Source organism: Juglans microcarpa x Juglans regia, chromosome 5S, assembly GCF_004785595.1.
Source record: "Juglans microcarpa x Juglans regia isolate MS1-56 chromosome 5S, Jm3101_v1.0, whole genome shotgun sequence".
NCBI lineage: Eukaryota > Viridiplantae > Streptophyta > Magnoliopsida > Fagales > Juglandaceae > Juglans > Juglans microcarpa x Juglans regia.
This window is the reverse complement of record NC_054603.1, coordinates 30,290,559-30,308,058: the sequence shown is the minus strand read 5'-3', so window position 1 is coordinate 30,308,058 and position 17,500 is coordinate 30,290,559. Positions and strand designations below refer to the sequence as shown.

The 17,500-nt window shown below is 33.7% G+C and overlaps 2 protein-coding genes across 2 annotated transcripts; one reads left to right on the top strand and one right to left on the bottom strand.

Moving 5' to 3' along the window:
• Positions 1–2,379: 2,379 nt before the first annotated feature.
• Positions 2,380–3,030, bottom strand: LOC121267297 (inhibitor of growth protein 1 homolog). The gene has a single exon (XM_041171143.1). It carries the CDS (start codon positions 3,028–3,030, stop codon positions 2,380–2,382), a length of 651 nt encoding a protein of 216 aa, XP_041027077.1.
• An 11,387-nt stretch (positions 3,031–14,417) lies between these two features.
• LOC121266870 (probable 2-oxoglutarate-dependent dioxygenase At5g05600) lies at positions 14,418–17,087 on the top strand. The gene is made up of 3 exons (XM_041170714.1): positions 14,418–15,136; positions 16,066–16,399; positions 16,696–17,087. The coding sequence occupies exons 1-3, from the start codon at positions 14,616–14,618 to the stop codon at positions 16,942–16,944; spliced, it is 1,104 nt and encodes a 367-aa protein (XP_041026648.1). The 5' UTR covers positions 14,418–14,615; the 3' UTR covers positions 16,945–17,087.
• Positions 17,088–17,500: the final 413 nt, after the last annotated feature.

Genomic DNA, 17,500 nt, shown 5'->3' with positions numbered 1-17,500 from the left:
GTTGTTTCTCCTTACTCCTCTGATCCCCAACATGTTCTAAGATTATCCTGAGTCACTTGTAAAGTTGACAATGATGCCGAAATATACTTGGCCTCGGTGGAAGATTGTGCCACACTTTGTTGCTTCTTGGATTCCTATGAGAATACACCGCAACTAAATGAAAATGCATATCCGGAAGTGTTTCCCATATCATCAACAAGCCTGGCCCAATTGCTACCACAAAACCTAATCAACTTTGCATAAACATTCTTTTCATAGAAAATACGAAAACCAAGTGTAGCTTGAACATATCTCAACACCCTCTTGGCTCCACAAGATGCATTTGGCTTGGTTTGTGCATGAATTGAGACAATAGGCTTGTAGCATACATAATATCCAGTCTTGTAGCCGTCAAGTACAATAAGCTTCCAATCAAGCTTCTATAAGTAGATGTATCTACTTCTTTGCTTCCATTTTTTTTTATCAATTTTTAATTCACAACCAAAGGAGTAGCAACCAATTTGCAATTCAAAATTTTAGAATTTTCAAAAAGAGTTTTTGCATACTCGATCATTTTGGCATATAAAAACACAGTTGTCTTTTTTTTTTTTTTTAATAAATTTCAATGCCCAAGAAGTACTGCAATAAACCCAAATCATTTCATGTTTTTTCATCATCTCCAATTTAAAAGCATTAATAATTTTTTTCATCACTATTGGTAAACTCAAATGCATCAATATAAAGAGAGACAATAAGAATACTGGTTGTACCTTATGTCTTGACATATAAGATTGGCTCACTTTTGTTTTCTTTCAAAAACTTTTTCATTAAAGTAAATATCAATCACACCATACCATGCTTAGAATGCTTGTTTTAGGTCATACAAAAACTTCTTCAACTTGAACACATTCTTTTATTCTCCTTTTGCTACAAAACCTTTTGGTTGTCGTAACACACCTGATAGTTTGTGTTTGGATAACTAGAAAATATGAGAGAAAATGTAAAGAAAATGGTCAGATTCAAGGTTGACCTAGCTTCCAAGAGAAAAAAAAATAGAGATCAGAAATAAGAAAATATTGCATTAAGGTTCTGGATGCCTCTTCAGAGCCAAGTTGCTTAGTACATATAACCCACGTATTGGGCTTGGGCTAACAGTAACACCAAGATAATTAGACTAGAATCTGCAACTAGTTTATGCTACGGGCCTAAGCCCACTACCTATTACAATCCAAAGATCTAGTAACATAGTCTAAGGCCTAACACACAAAGGTAAAAGTAGTAAAAGGATAGAAGCATAGTCCATGGCTTGGATTGGGCCCACGTTACTCGGCTTGTTACATTGTCATCCCCTTCAAGAACCTTGTCCTCAAGGTTAGAAGCACTGATGCAACTCTACTACTCAGTCCTTGTAACAGACTTTCCCATATTTTATTCCGTAGTCCCAAATGAAATCCTCCCTTTTGCTCTATTGCATCAAGAATCAACTTGACCGTCTCATCAGCAGCCTTGTAAGGCACAAGGGTGGCATCAAAACCACAAATAGTCTCCAGTTTATCTCTACACGAGGCTACCAACAAGCAGCAGTCATTATCATAACAACCCATTGTGAGATACATGCGAGCACCACCAGGGTAAAAAATGAGAATGCTATTTTTCCTAATTTTGTCACTCTTCTCTTCTTTAGTCCATTTCAATCCTTGTGTAATTAGCTTTCGAACAGCTAGTGACCCATGGATCCAATCAACAAATGAGACTCTATCAGGAGAGACCAAATTCATTGCCTCTCCTTTCAGACCAACCTGATAAGACCATTTTTGTAATGAGGTTTCATCAAGACCATAAAGAAAAACTGGACCAAGGATTCCTGTTTTCCACATCTCATAATGCAACCCAAAGTTTGGTAACCCCACAGCTATGTTGAGTAGTGCAATTCTATTTCTTCTTGCATGCAGGTTGACTGGTCCTGCAATTGTGAATTGCCTCTGTCCCTTGGTCCCAACGACTGATCCTGAACATTGCCCATTGAAGAAGATATGAGCAGCATGGTCAGACAACCCAGCAATTGGGAGGTTTGTTTCCAACCTCACAAGTTCCAAGAGGTTACAACCCTCCATGTCTGGTGTGTAAACATGGCTATGCTCTCTTCCTCTATCAAGGGGCTTAAAAATTCCTTGAGTTGGGAAAAGATCAAGCAATTGAGGAACAAAGTTCTTATCTCCTAAATTTCTCACATCAAACCCACTTTCCCCTCCACACTCTAAATTCTTTTCCAATCCCTTCTCCACTACTCTAAATTTATGGGGCTCTTTCAATAGCTCGATGGTGTCCTGTCCATTACAATTCATTCCCAGATGATTTCTTTCTCTTCCTCTGTAAAAAAGCTTTTTAAGTGGCAAAAACTCAAGCAGTTGAGGGGCAAGGTTTGTATCTACTGAAACTAGCAACCCCAGACTCGTCCTCCATTTTCCTTTCAGTTGTTCTTTCAAACCAACACACCCAAAACTCTATTTTGCAATCGGGATTATCACAATCAACCATCTCACCGTAGCTAACTTGGTTACATAAACAGTCAGTAGGTTCATTTGGATCCACGGTTAGATCTAAATCCATACCAGAAAAGTTTGCAACAGTTGCTGCTTCTATCATTGCCACCACCACTACTATCGCCTGGCGTGTTGTTGAACTCGGTCTTGGTCTATTCTCCGGTTGTTCGGACTGGTTCGTAGTAAGAGTTTCAGCTTTCTGTTTTCCAACGACATACGAAAGAGAGAAGCCTGATAGGGAGTCGTCAACAAAGTGGGAAACCCATTCAAGCTCTGAAAAATCATCGTTAGGAACGGCAAGTTCGCTAGGAAGATGAGACTTAGAGTCAGTGGTTCCAGAGAAATGGGTGGAATTGGAACCATCATCGCCGGCTTGTTCTTGGGAGGACGAGCCGGAAAGGGAATCTTTTACGAGTTGTTCCTCCGACAACTCTTGCTGCGTCGATTTATTCGGCAACTCTCCACGCAAACTTGATTTCAATGCTCTCTCGTCCACGCACCGCTCCATTTCAATTTACACGGGATTTGTACCTGCTTTCTCGGCAAGTCCCTTTGAGTATGATGTCTCCTTGCTGGCTTCAAAACCTTCAGCTACGCAAACTCTCAGATTTTGTGGGAGAACTCGAAAGGATAAAACCCAACTAGCACCTACATCCCTGTCGACATGATCGAGCGCAGAGAGGATGGGAAAAAATCTTAGCCTTAGCCCCAGGAAATGGGAAAAAAAAGTTAATAGATAAAATGAAAATGGCGTGGGTTTACGGGTTGATGGTGAGCAGTCGAGAATCTGAAACTCGACGCCACCGGGATCAAATTTCCATCTGATGGCTAGGTCTTCTCTTCCTATTGTTAATGAGTCTTTGTTGCCAGGGACAATCAAAAGAAATGAAGAAAATGGACAACAATTTCTAAGAGGAAGGGAAGGACACGAGATTCGGAGGGAGAAATCAGAGAATGAAGGAAATGATTTTTGGTTTCTAACAGGATTTATGGAAACATGAGAAAGAGTAAGCCGTGCGAGGATGACTACCTCCTTTTCTTCCATCTTTGCTATATATTTTTCCTCTTCTTGCAGAAAATAGAGTTGGTTTTCCATATTTGAGAACTTTTCATTAATTTTGTTATGAAAATCTTCAAGGTTGTTCTTGACATCTTTGAATGTTCAAGGTTGTTCGATTTGCTTTATGATGTTGAGCAAGGATGAAATAATTTTTTCTATTTCCATGGATTGATGAAGTCGATGCCAAGGAAAGGTTGGCTTTGAATACCACTTGTAACATACCTGATTGGTAGTGTTTGGATAACTAGAAAATATGAGAGAAAATGTAAAGGAAATGGTCAGATTTGAGGTTGACCTAGCCTCCGAGAGAAAAAAAGATAGAGATCAGAAATGAGAAAATATTGTATTAAGGTTCTGGATGCCTCTCTAGAGCCAAGTTGCTCAGTACATATAACTCACGTATTGGGCTTGGGCTAATAGTAACAACAAGATAATAAGATTAGAATCTGCAACTAGTTTATGCTACGGGCCTAAGTCCACGACCTATTACAATCCAAAGATCTAGTAACATAGTCTAAGGCCTAACACACAAAGGTAAAAGTAGTAAAAAGGATAGAAGGATAGTCCATGGCTTGGATTGGGCCCACGTTACTCGGCTTGTTACAGTTGCTCTTCACAAACTTTCTCTTTTAAAACTCAATTTAAGAAAACTAGTTTTACATGATCAAGTTGATGCAAAAATCAACATTTTTGTGCCGCAAAAGCAACAAGAGTTCTAATCGTATAAAGACGGGCCACTAATGCAAACTTTTCTTGGAAATCAAGTTTTAGTTGTTGCCTATACCCCATTGCTATAAGTCTTGTTTTGTTCTTTTGAATGGAATCATCAGGCCTGAACTCAAGATAATCAATCCCCTCTCCCCAATAAGAAAATAAACAGAACTAACAGAAGTTGGAGAACAGAGAAGAAACACACCTGAACTCTACTCTTTTCATTCCAAGAGCTAAGGCCATGCCTTACAAGAATCACCTTCTTCGATGACGATATTGATAGACTAGTAAGTTATGTTGTTGCTCTTTCAAAATCATACGCACCACCAGCCATAGAACCATCATTTTGAAAATTTTCTGCCATAAAGTGTTATCAAAATCAAGACTGAATTCCATACAATATACCACTCAATTTTCAGTATGACCACCAAATTACCACAGTTGTCAGTTCATCCCCAATGCGAAGAATTATTCATAATCTACCCATTGTTAATATTTGACCATAAAAATGAAAAATACGTGACATCGCACGATCTTAACTTTGGATCTTAAAAGTGCTTTCATCTCCTTAGCTCTATTTTCATCCACGACTAGCCCAAAATCATTTTCAGAGCAAACTCAAAACCCTGTGAAGTGCAATTGAGTAGTTGAAAACATTTGAAATGGTAAATTTACATAGATACAAATCTTCCTAGGCCCTCAACACCATGCCATACACGTCTATATACAATAAAATAATGCACTTGAGACACAAAGGTAGAATTTTTACCATGCTTAAGGGCTGGACAACGAAGGAGGCATGCGGGAGGTGCTTTTGCATCCATGGGCTGCTCGTGGTCATGCTGCGTCTTGGCTGGAGGCGGAGATGGTGGCTCACGGCGGTGAGGAAGGCCACTATAATCAGAAAACCGTGGGGGGTGTGAGGTGGAGACCCGCGAGAGAGACCATGTGAGGTAGAGAGATGTGGGAGTTGGGGTGGAGCAATGGTTGATGACTGGCAAAACCGTAGGGTGGCTGAGGGTGGCGATGGCCATGGCTGGAGATGTGGAGGTGCACGGATCTGCTGGGATTTGAGAGAGAGAGAGAGAGAGAGAGAGAGAGTATCGCGATTCGTGCGGGTGTTTTGGAGGGGGAAAGAAAGGAGCGGATGATTTAATTTTATTAGTATTTGCAGTGTGTTGTTATCGTCGAATAAACTAGTAATGTCGCCGCAAATACTAATAACCTAGAATTAAAAAGGTTGGTCTATTTGTAGCGAAAAAAAGTCACCGAAAAAAGATAATAATCTCATTGCAAAAACTAATAACCCACGAGGAACAAATAATTATGGTAAGACTATTTGTGGCAAGAAAATGTCTCTGCAATAAACTAACAACTTGTGGCAAAAACTAATAACAATGAAAAAAACATATTTTTGGTAAGTTTATTTGCGGCAACTTTTAATTGTCACAAAATGTGTTTATTTTGTGGCAACAAATCGTTTTCCCACAAAGTTTTACTTGCCAACATGATCTCGTGGCAAAAGGCTTGTATTTTTTTTCTCACGAACAATTTTCGTGTCATCAACGTATTATTTGCCACGATCGTATATCTTAGAAACAGAATTTGTGAAAAAAATCCATATTTGTTGTAGTGAGGGTTGAATTTTGTTTTAAAAACCCACTTCACACTAGTTATTTCTTTGTTTTTTGGCCTCTCTACCAAGTCCCAAGTTTTATTCTTATTAATCACATATATCTAGCTCATCTTCAGAACACTCCAGCTCAACAATACAAAAATTACAACTTGTATAAACATAAGGAAGTCTTCTCATTTTTCATTGGCCATGGAGTGGTACTCATATCACTCCCAAATTGAGATTCTAGGGGCGAAGCAACCACATATGTCGTGACTTGTGGGGGTGGCCCCATGCAACTCCATATATGAAAACCAATAATTAGGGTGGTTCGGAGGCCACTTTCAGAGGTTCTCTCGCGGCGTGGCTAACCATCGGCCACACTGCTGATACCAAGGTTTAAAAAAAATATGTACTTTTAATCTTATTTTTGACATTTTAGTAAACATTTAAGATTTATTTATGCTAGGAATTATAGGCATTATTGCCTCTATTTTTTTTTATAAGACTAATATTTTTTTCAATTTCAAAATTCTGCATCCAATTAACAGTACTCCAACCAAATTAAATTGTGAAAAAGCTATTCAATATGAATAGTTATCCCATTCTAAGATTCTATAATTAATTGGTGAAAGAATCTAAAACTCTTGATCTTATTCCTGAAGAAATAACTCAATTAAAATATCAAAGATTTTTTATTCATTTTGGATCTTTATTCTCCCTTTCTCAAAAAAAAAAAAAAAAATCTTTATTCTCCCATATATATGTGACTAGCTACTGATATACTATATGAGAAATATTACTTTGCCGTCCGAAGTCTACTGCTCAAGTGTACCGCTTGCTATTTTTAATTTTTTGTACTTAATGATTAAGAAAATTATTTTAAATATATTAATATATTTTTTATTTTTTAAAATATTTAAATATATTAAAAAATTGTGTAAAGAAAAATTAAAAATAAACTAACGGTACACTTGAGCAGTGCTCCTCAGCAGCAGAATAGCACAGCTCATATATATATATATATATATATATATATCACTTACGAGTATGACGTGGTGTCTATATCGGGACCAATGGCATGAACCACGAGTATGAGTACTTGTGACGCGCGTTTCCCATGTGAACCGTGATTCTTGAGTTTATACAGCACTCACGTACGTGGGCCATGCAAGCCTTTTTAGAAGAATACCAAATTCTACGTGCATCTTATCTCATGGAGAGGAAGAAATATCTCATCATATATCGCGTGTGTGTATATATAGGCGAACTTATGTAACAGATTTATATCACAATTTACGTGCCACGTACGTTGTATAATAAAAAAAATACCTATCAATTATCTTCTCAAAAGAAAAATGTTAGTTACAAAGAAGATCTTACAAAAGTAAATAATTTTATAATCTAACGTATTATACATCAGGTCACATCAATCTGTAAATTTATTTTTATAAAATCTTTTTATGACTAATGTGTTTCTCTCACAATAGATAAAATACTTCGACCTTAATTTATATAATTACTTTAATTTACAAATATTTCATTACGAGTAACTTCACGGGAAAAGAGGAAAACAACAAAGAATAAGCTAAATTTCTCTCCCATGTTAATTTCCTTTTGCTATTTATGCATATATACTATTTACTGAACGTTATAGCTAGCTAGACATGCATCTAGTAATGCTAGATATATATTTACAATCATATATAGTTTTATAAACTCAATAGATCTTAACCAATTTGGTACGCATCTTTATGGCTTCTGGAAGTGCAATATGCACATACAAGCATGATCAACATGAGCTTTTTCAAGCATATGACTTTGCGGACACCTCATGACCATATTACATAAAGTGATCATTGATACTAATCCATCATGTTGTACTTGATAATTGGTGTAAGCTTACTAATTATATATATGCATGATTATTTATATATATATATCTAAAGTACTGAGCTGGTAGCAATTAAACCATCATGCACAAAGTTCATGTGGGTGATTTGAATGTATGAGAAATAATATATATATATATATATGTGTGCGCGCGCGCGCGTGTACATCAATATATATTCCAAACTTAAGCAATAAGATACATGTTTTGTCATAGAGAAAGACTTTAACTATAAAGCTCTTTCACAAAAGTCTCACAAATTAACGTGATTTCATGTGATACATCAGATTTTAAAATTATTTTTATTGTGAAATAAATTTAACGTATCACATTAAATCACGTTATTTATAAATTTATTTTTATAAAATTTATTTGTTGTTGCCTGTAGCACTTATATATCTTTACTAAATTATATCTTAAGTTGGTTTAAATCCCATTTTATTGGTACTAAAAAAAATTAAAAAACAATTTTGCTTATGATCAGTGGATCATATACATAAATATACATACACATATATACATACATATATATATATATATAGGATTTGTGCATTATAAATAGCAATTCTTGTGACGCATGTACTGGATTAATAAAATGAGTAATGATACATGTATAATCCCTTATAAATTTTTTATATAATAATCATATTTTAAAACTAGGGTATTTATATAATATCCTGATTTAAAGTGAATTACTTTAATAAATTATTTTATTAAAATATTTCTAATTTAAAACATAGTTATATAAAGAAAAAAAAATATTGTAGGCCAGTTTATATTTTCTTAATAAAATGTTCCTTTTCTTAGCGTGGTCGTGAGCCTTAAATTAAAAATCAGTCAGGTCTATCATTTGATTGATGTTAAATTAAAAAAATATAAAAATGGGATTTTACTTTTAATTTGTTGATTTGCATATGAATCATCAAAGAAAGAAAAGGCATTAGCATGAGCATGAGCTATATATATAGGTTACATAAATTCTAATTATCCAAAGTAATTTAAATATGAGAGAAATAGATATATAAAATAGTTCTACAGTATTTTTTGTTCATTTTATATTATTTAAGATATTTATACAAATGATAATAAATACTATATGATATAATAGTACTTCACGTTTCTTGCATTTAGGTGACAACACAAATATTTTAAAATATTCTTATATATTTTTGAATATTTCCTTCCAAACATCACTCAAATATAAAACACTTTTTAATTTTAAATTTTAAATTTTTTCATATATTCATTACTTAATCATTATAAAATTTTTAAATTTTTAAATAAAATATAAAAAATATTATTACTTTTTAAATTTAAAAATAAAAATAACATTAAAAAATTATATTTAATAATTTTTTTAACTTTAAATATTTTTATTTAATTTTTTTAAATCTAATAAAATATTTTAATTTAAATTATTTCATTATTATTTATAAATATTACGAAATCCTTTTTGTGAAAATAAAATCTTTTAAAAATAGCAAAGTAGGTATGTCAAATCAATTTCTATGGTATCCGTACAACCTGACTTTTCTCTCCTGCATGACGGTGCTTGTCATTGTCTTATAATGAAAGCATGGAAAATCAGTAGAGTCTAGTAGAACAGCGAAAGAAAATGAAAGTCTAGCTAGTTAGGTGGAAAGACTGATCAGATGGGGTCTGTATGTCATAGGATATTGTCACGTGTCATTTGGCTTTTACGAGTTAGGCCGAAATGTTTTCCACGTGATGAAAAGAAAAATTCTGAAAGCCCTAGCAGCTAGCTGCTCTGGTGGATGTTGAGTATTGTCGGCCAAAAACTGAATTCAAATATTGAAAGGACAATTTGTCTCTCAAATTGGGTTGTTGTTTCTTCTATGCACTCCATAAATTTGTTGGGTGAAAAGAATAATATATTATCTCAAAAATACTTTTTTCAATATATAATATATATATATATATATATATAGAAAGAAACGCTTTTATCAGGTGTCTTTCAATAAAGTCTAATTATCGAATATCAATGAAAACTTACCACGTAAGAAATACATGCAAAATTAACGTGAGATGCGCATAAGAGGATCCTGAATTGAGACCCCGCCCGACTCCACTCCCTTCTCTCTGCTCTCGTTCTCTCTCGAGAAACTGAAGTCCCTAACCTCTCTCTCTTTCCCTCTCGTGGCTTGAAGACTTGCAACTTATCCGTTGTGGACTTCAAATCATGTAACTTTATCCTCACAACAATACTGGTACTCATGCGGTATTGTAGGTAGGCTTTTCCATAGTGCGCACTTTCTTCTTGGCAGTGAAAATACGCCTACGTGCGTTGCTTAGAAGCGCCATCTTGAGGTCACAATCCCACGTTTTCAAAACGTCTTTTAGATGTCTTTCAAAGACAACATGCATGATTTTTTTTTTTTTTTTTTTTGTTTCTTCAAGTTTTCAGCCATATTACTATTTGTTACTTTCAAAGAAAGAAGAAGACGATGAGGAAGAGAAAGAGGAGAATATATTAGTCTGGTACTGAACTAACAAATTGAACAAAAAAAAAAAAAAAAAAAAAAAAGAAAAAGAAAAACAGAGATTGAGAGAGGTTGAAAACTAAGTATACGATGAAAGAGTTCTCAAACATGCAGAAGATGAAAGAATAGAGGAAAAAGAAGACGCCTTTGTGTTGAGTTTGACTTGGGCTTCCATCTTCTTCAAATATATTATCAAGGATAGCTTGGAGACGCAACGTTCATTGTTTTTTGGTGCTGTGTTTAAAATCTTTGTTATGTTGCACGGGCAGTTTAATCCATGATAGAAGAACTTGCAAAAAGATATTCTAATTTTCTAAATCAATTTTGACTTGGTTTTATATTTATAAAATTCCCATGAAAACCTTTTTATTTATTTACTGGAGATGTACCACCCTTATTTGTATAAAACTCTAGAAATTTGCATCCTGTTCTTGCATGTTTGACTAGCAATTTTCCTGACGATTAGGACGCAGAGCATTGGTGGCCTAAAGTTCGGAGGAGAGACATAGAGAAAGGTTAGGGGGTTTTTGGGTTTTTTTTTGGGGGGGGGGGGGGGGGGGGGGGGGGGGGGGGGCCCTCGACAGAACACAAATCCCCTGCAGCGCGGCGAACAAGGATAGAGATGTAGCCCTTACGTGGCACTACTCTATTGGTCTCCGATAAATCTAGCTTATAGGAAGCACTGACGAAAAATTATTCTCATATATATATATATATATATATACATTTTCGAAAATGTGATTATTCTTCAATTTGTAAATGATTAGGGATAGTTTGGGAAAGAAGTATTTTTAGATATATATTTCATTTCCAAATATCTAAACATAAAATATTTTTCTATTTCAAGTCTTTAACTTTTTCACATAATGATCATTAATTACAACTTTCTCAACGTCTCAAATAAAACATAAAATATAATACAATTTTTTTTAAATTTTAAAATAAAAATAATATTATAAAAAATTATATTCAAACATTTTTTTAACTTTATAATATTTTTATTCAATTTTTTTATATTCTAATTTCTCAAAATTCAATAAAATATTTTAACTCAAACTATTTTTTTACTATTGACAAACTATTTCACTATCTTTTACAAATATTTTGAAATATTTCAAGTGTCAAACGAGCCCTAAAATTTTCAAGAAAACTTTAAAAATACATAAATAATAAGTATCATGTTTGTTCTATTTCTAGTCTTCTAGATAAATACTTTCCAAACATCTGTTTTTTCCAAACATCTGTTTTCTCCACGTCCATACGATTATTTGGTAAAAAAGTTTCGTAAAGGCCGTATTCATGAAGGTAGTGCGCATGCAAGTGGAGATAATTTCCAACGAAATGCTCATGAAAAACACGAGCGATCCACTTGTCATCTATATCTAATTTACTTTTAGCGATTATTTGGATTCAGAAACCATATCATCTTATTTCATCTTATCATTATAACTTTCTTAAATTTTTACACAAAATATAATAAACAATTCAACTTTTTCAAATCTCAATTCAACTTTTTTAAATTCCAAAATAATAATAATATTTTATTAATATTTTATTCAACTTTTATCTAAAACTGTTTCATCTCATCTCACGATCTAAATCACACCTAATCAATCATTATTAAAAACGAAAACAAAAAAAGGATATATATTCTCCCGTATATATATACTGTCTACTTGGGAAGATATTGAATGGTTGATCATAATTAATTCAAAGAGGACATGAGAAGATCATGTACATACATCACATACAGCTAGGAATTACGATCACAAAAAGAGAAATACTTTAGTTACAAAATGATTATATAAAATTAATCTCACAAATATATGTAATTTGATGTGATTTGTCAGATTATAAAGTTATTTTTTATTATAAAATAAATCTGACAAATCACATAAAGTCATGTCAATTTATAAAATTTCTTATATATAATTCATTTATGACTATAGCACTCATTTCACAAAAAACATTAGGTAGCCATATGTATCCTTCTTAGAGGCCGGGCGCCTAATTTAATATTATATTTCAATCTTCGTCTTTTTTATGTTCTTATATTTTTTTTAATAAAATACGTAACACCACATCAATTGAATAAAGTGAACAGTATAATGAGACCGCATAATAAAATATATTTTAGTAGCTTTTCTTTTTTTAACATAAACGCTAATATTAATCACATAAAACGTCTTTTTCTTTTTGTGGCATTTAGCCTCTATAATGGTTGCGACTATAGTCCCTTTTTTGAAGTGTATTGATTTCCATCCTCTACAATGGATGGAGGAGACAGATTGAAAGGAATCTCATTAATTAACGACCAACTATATATTTAATATATAATATGGACATCTAGATATTTTTCACTAAAATACAACTGGCCTGCAAAAGTCTTCATGGGCATCACGTGGCATGTGCAATCACGGACATCGATCGATGGAGACTAAAGCGGAACGAACATTTAAAACGATTTTTCTGTGACATTTCTGTTCTTGCAGTACTTCTCCTTCTAAATTAGTAAAAAAAACCCAACCAAATTAAGTAATGTGCCCTGTAGCCACGATCGATAACATTGGAGATCATCATTCTCCAAACAAACAATAAAATGAATTTTCTGTGAGATTTCTGCTCCGGTACTTGTCCTTCTCATGAATTAGTAAAAGAACAATATGCAACTCTTGATCTGCATGCTAGGCGTGCCCCTATTACATTAATATTTTTAAATATTTTTTTAGAAAACATTTCAACTCACTTATACTCACTTCCTAATTAATTAAGTATTAAAAAATAAATAAAATACGCGAGCTATCAAAATGAAGAAGCAAAAAACCATAGGACAAAATAGCATTTTTTTTATTAAAACCATAACAACGTATAATATTATATCAAACATTTTATAAACAATTACTTTTGCATACTCTTTGCTCACTCTACTGATGTGATTGATTACGTCATTTTTTTAATATAAAATAACTGTTTTGATCAATCACATCAGTGGAATGAATAAAAAATATATAAAAGTGACTGTATGTAGTAGAATTTATATTATATTATAGTAGGACCTAATCGGGTGGACGCCATGGATTTTTGCATGCATGGATTAGCTAGCTAGCTAGTCATGATCAATGAGTTAATAATATTTTGTGCAAAATTGGAAATTAGTTAAGACTTTGATATCATTTTACCTGCCCATGATTTGGTTCTTAGCTAGATTTGTAAAAATTAATTAATAAAAAAATGAGAGAGAAATTATGGTAAAAGTTGTATATTATAGATTAACCAAGCAGATCATAGATTAGTAATTTGCGGATATATATTTTTCATGGGTGATGCTACATGATTTCCCCCAATAAGTTCCCTCCCAAGTTGCCCCTAGTTGCTTATGCCCAATAACCTGTCTAGTGCTGCATGGGGCCCCTCTCAAATAATATTGTTGAGCGATGCTACTCTGTCACTAACACTGCTTAAATTGACTGTTAGGTCAAATTAATCTTTTTATTATTTTTTATTTTTTATTTATATTTTTTTATCATTTTAAAATATTTATAAAAGATAGAAAAGAGTTACTTTTTTAACTATTAAATAAAAAAATTATAAAAATAATTAAAATAAAAAAAAATATCAAAATGAGGTATCAAATTTAAATGTGAAATACCATTTTCCTAATATTGTACGAGTACAGTCAGCTTTGATCTCTTTCTAATGGATCAGTACTATTAGTACTGCTACTCCTACTCTACTCCCAACTTTTATTCCATTTGCTGAGATCTCACATTAATCCTCTTATCTCTACACCTGCATGCATGGCATAAAGCTGCTGGCCTCCCTGACTAGCTAGCTAGCTCGCAGCTCGTAACCAAAAAGTAAATCCACTAAGCACTACTACTGTTTGTCTGGTCTATTTCAGCTGTAAGGATTTGATTATACTGCCTCATTCAATGAGAATATGACACGTATATTGAAAAATCTTATTATTTATCCCCTCATTCTAAAAGACACGTGGATTCGACTGACGTCCGGTATTAAAAACACGTGTCTTGGAAATTAAGACTTCAGTCAACTGTTAGCTTTTTTTTGCTACCAATTCCTGCCTCATAAACGCCAGTACTACCATCTTTATGGCATCAAGGAGTGAACCAGCCCACTCGGCTCAGCCTTATTTAATGGTGAGCCCTCCTCAGCCTCACAACAATACATGAAATAAGCCAAGGAAGAGAAAGAAGTGTATATCGAAAGAGTAAAATTTTCCAATCTTTATATACATTATATCAAATTCCATACATAAACCCAATACTAAATTCGCTGTAGAACAGCAAAAGAGATGATGAATTGCTCGCTAAGTTGGCCGGAGCCAGTTGTCCGAGTGCAATCCTTATCGGAGAGTGGGATATGCGCAATCCCAGAGCGCTACATCAAGCCTCTCTCTGATAGGCCGGCTTCACGGAACACCGTCACTACCACCACCAAGATGCCAGAGACTCACGTCAATATCCCAGTCATTGACCTCCAGAACCTGTTCAGCAACGATCAGAGACTCTGCGACGAGGCTCTGAGACTGGTATCGGATGCGTGCCGGGAGTGGGGGTTCTTTCAGATTGTGAACCACGGGGTGAGCCATGAGTTGATGAAGAGCGCCAGAGAGACATGGCGTCAGTTCTTTGCCCTCCCGCTTGATTTGAAGCAAGAGTATTCCAACTCCCCGTGTACGTACGAAGGGTATGGCAGTCGTTTGGGAGTGGAGAAGGGGGCAATTTTAGATTGGAGCGACTATTTCTTCCTCCATTACATGCCTCTATCTCTCAGGAACGAGGTTAAATGGCCTGCAGTCCCACCATCATGCAGGTACGTTTTAAACACTACTATTCTCTGCTTTTTTTCTTTTTTTTTTTAAGTTAAGTTACAGTACTCATATCTTTTATGTCATTGGGGTAAATATGCCATGTATAAAACAGAGGGATTAATGTCTTTTATATGGAATTACATGCATTAAAGGTATGTTATTCTCTGTAATAGTAGCACTGTGCTTGACATTGACTACAGGACCTCACTTCTCTGATCAGATGGATCATTCTTCGAAGCTGTTCAGTTAATGACTATGCAATTAATAACAAGCTCGCTTTTGGACCTTGATGCCGCTGGCGTTTGTTTCAGCATATATATAAGCCCATTTGTAAACAGGAAAAAAGAAGAGAAAATAAAAAGATTTTCACTGATTCATGACTATAAAATTAGTTATGCTGCATATTTTTTATGTATTTTACTAATGTGATCACTCACTAAAATAAATATTTTATATTAAAAAAAGTAACGCAGTCAGTCACATTAGTATAGTGTATAAAAAATATGCAAAAGTGATTGTACATAAAATTTTTATCGAATATCCAAATATATATGCGAAAAATTATCCGTGATCACGAGCAGCCTAAATTGGCGCTAGACCTTGCAATTATCTTGTTATTTTACGTGTATTAATAAGGATGTTGAAATATATTTGCCTGACTTGATCATTACGCATATAATTTAGAACATCTTACAAACATGATGTGAAGTATAAGAGTCATACCCTAACTTCGAACTTATGATTATAATCATGCATTTGTTCTAATACATGTTAAATTAACGAAGACAAAAATTTAAAAAATTTATATATATATATATATATATATATAAAAGAATGTAATCACTTAATTTTGGATGTTGATTGATCAAGATCAGCGAGTTGTACGTTAATAAGCATATAAATAATTAATTATTTTCTGTATCGGATATAGGAAAATGATTGCAGAATATGGTGATGAAACGGTAAAGCTATGTGGAAGATTGATGAAGATATTGTCCATAAATCTTGGACTTGGGGAGGAGTATCTTCAAAATGCTTTTGGAGGTAGTGAGAACATAGGTGCATGCTTAAGGGTGAATTTTTACCCGAAATGTCCACAACCTGATCTCACTCTTGGTCTGTCTCCACACTCCGATCCCGGTGGCTTTACCCTTCTCCTGCCTGATGAGGACGTGTCCGGACTTCAAGTCCTCAAAAGTAATGACTGGGTTACTGTTAAACCTGTTCCAAATGCTTTCATTGTCAACATAGGGGATCAAATTCAGGTTACTGATCTCTCCAGCTTCTTTCTCTAGTACGTATATATATGCTACAAGAAAAATAAACATTTATGACAATAATGACTATTTGCGATAAAAATAGACTCATTTTAACATGAAATAGTCATTGTCGCAGAAAATAATTGCACACAAATAAGCAGTTTCTTATACTACTACTTAAAAGTGGCTCAACTTTTTCTTTTTATGATCCTTTATTTATACTGATAACTTATAGTTCTATTCATAATCAGTGATTTGAGATGCCATATATTATATACAAATGATCACGTTTCTTAATTTAGGTGCTGAGTAATGCAATTTACAAGAGTGTGGAGCACAGGGTGATCGTGAATGCAGTGAAAGATCGAGTTTCGCTGGCCTTATTTTACAACCCAAAGAGCGATTTACTCATCCAACCTGCCGAGCAGCTTGTGACCGAGGATCGGCCTGCACTTTATTCACCAATGACATTTGACGAATACAGACTTTATATCAGGACAAAGGGTCCTCGTGGCAAGGCTCAAGTCGAATCCTTAAAATCTCCCAGATAAATTCAAGATATAATAATTAATATTGTGTTATTTTTCCAAAACGACTCGGTACTGCCATGCACGCAGTACCTTCTGAATAATCCATCCTTGTCAATCTGTAATGTACGTTAATAAAAACTTGAATTGCATGAGAAAAGTTATGAGAGACAACTTCAGTACACAACGATCGTTGAACCTTTTCATAGTGCTTTTTATAATGAAGTACGCACATATTTTTTTCTTGTCAATCCAGGAAGGAAAGAAAATAATTGAATAACTTTACTGATATTGTGGTGAATGTAGAATAATTCTATATGCTATATATATATATATATATATATATATATATATATATATATATATGCTCTATCTCATTTTGTAAAATGATACTTTCCATTATTCTTTTTATCATTTCTTAATTTTTTTTAAATATAATTTAAAGTTGATGGATCACTTTCATTTCATCATAATGAGATAAGAGTGAGATGATCGTGTCACTATATATATTAAAAAAAAAAAGTATTGTGATGAATGATTTGCGTAGACTAGAATAGATTTATTTTTGTAGAAAATTTTC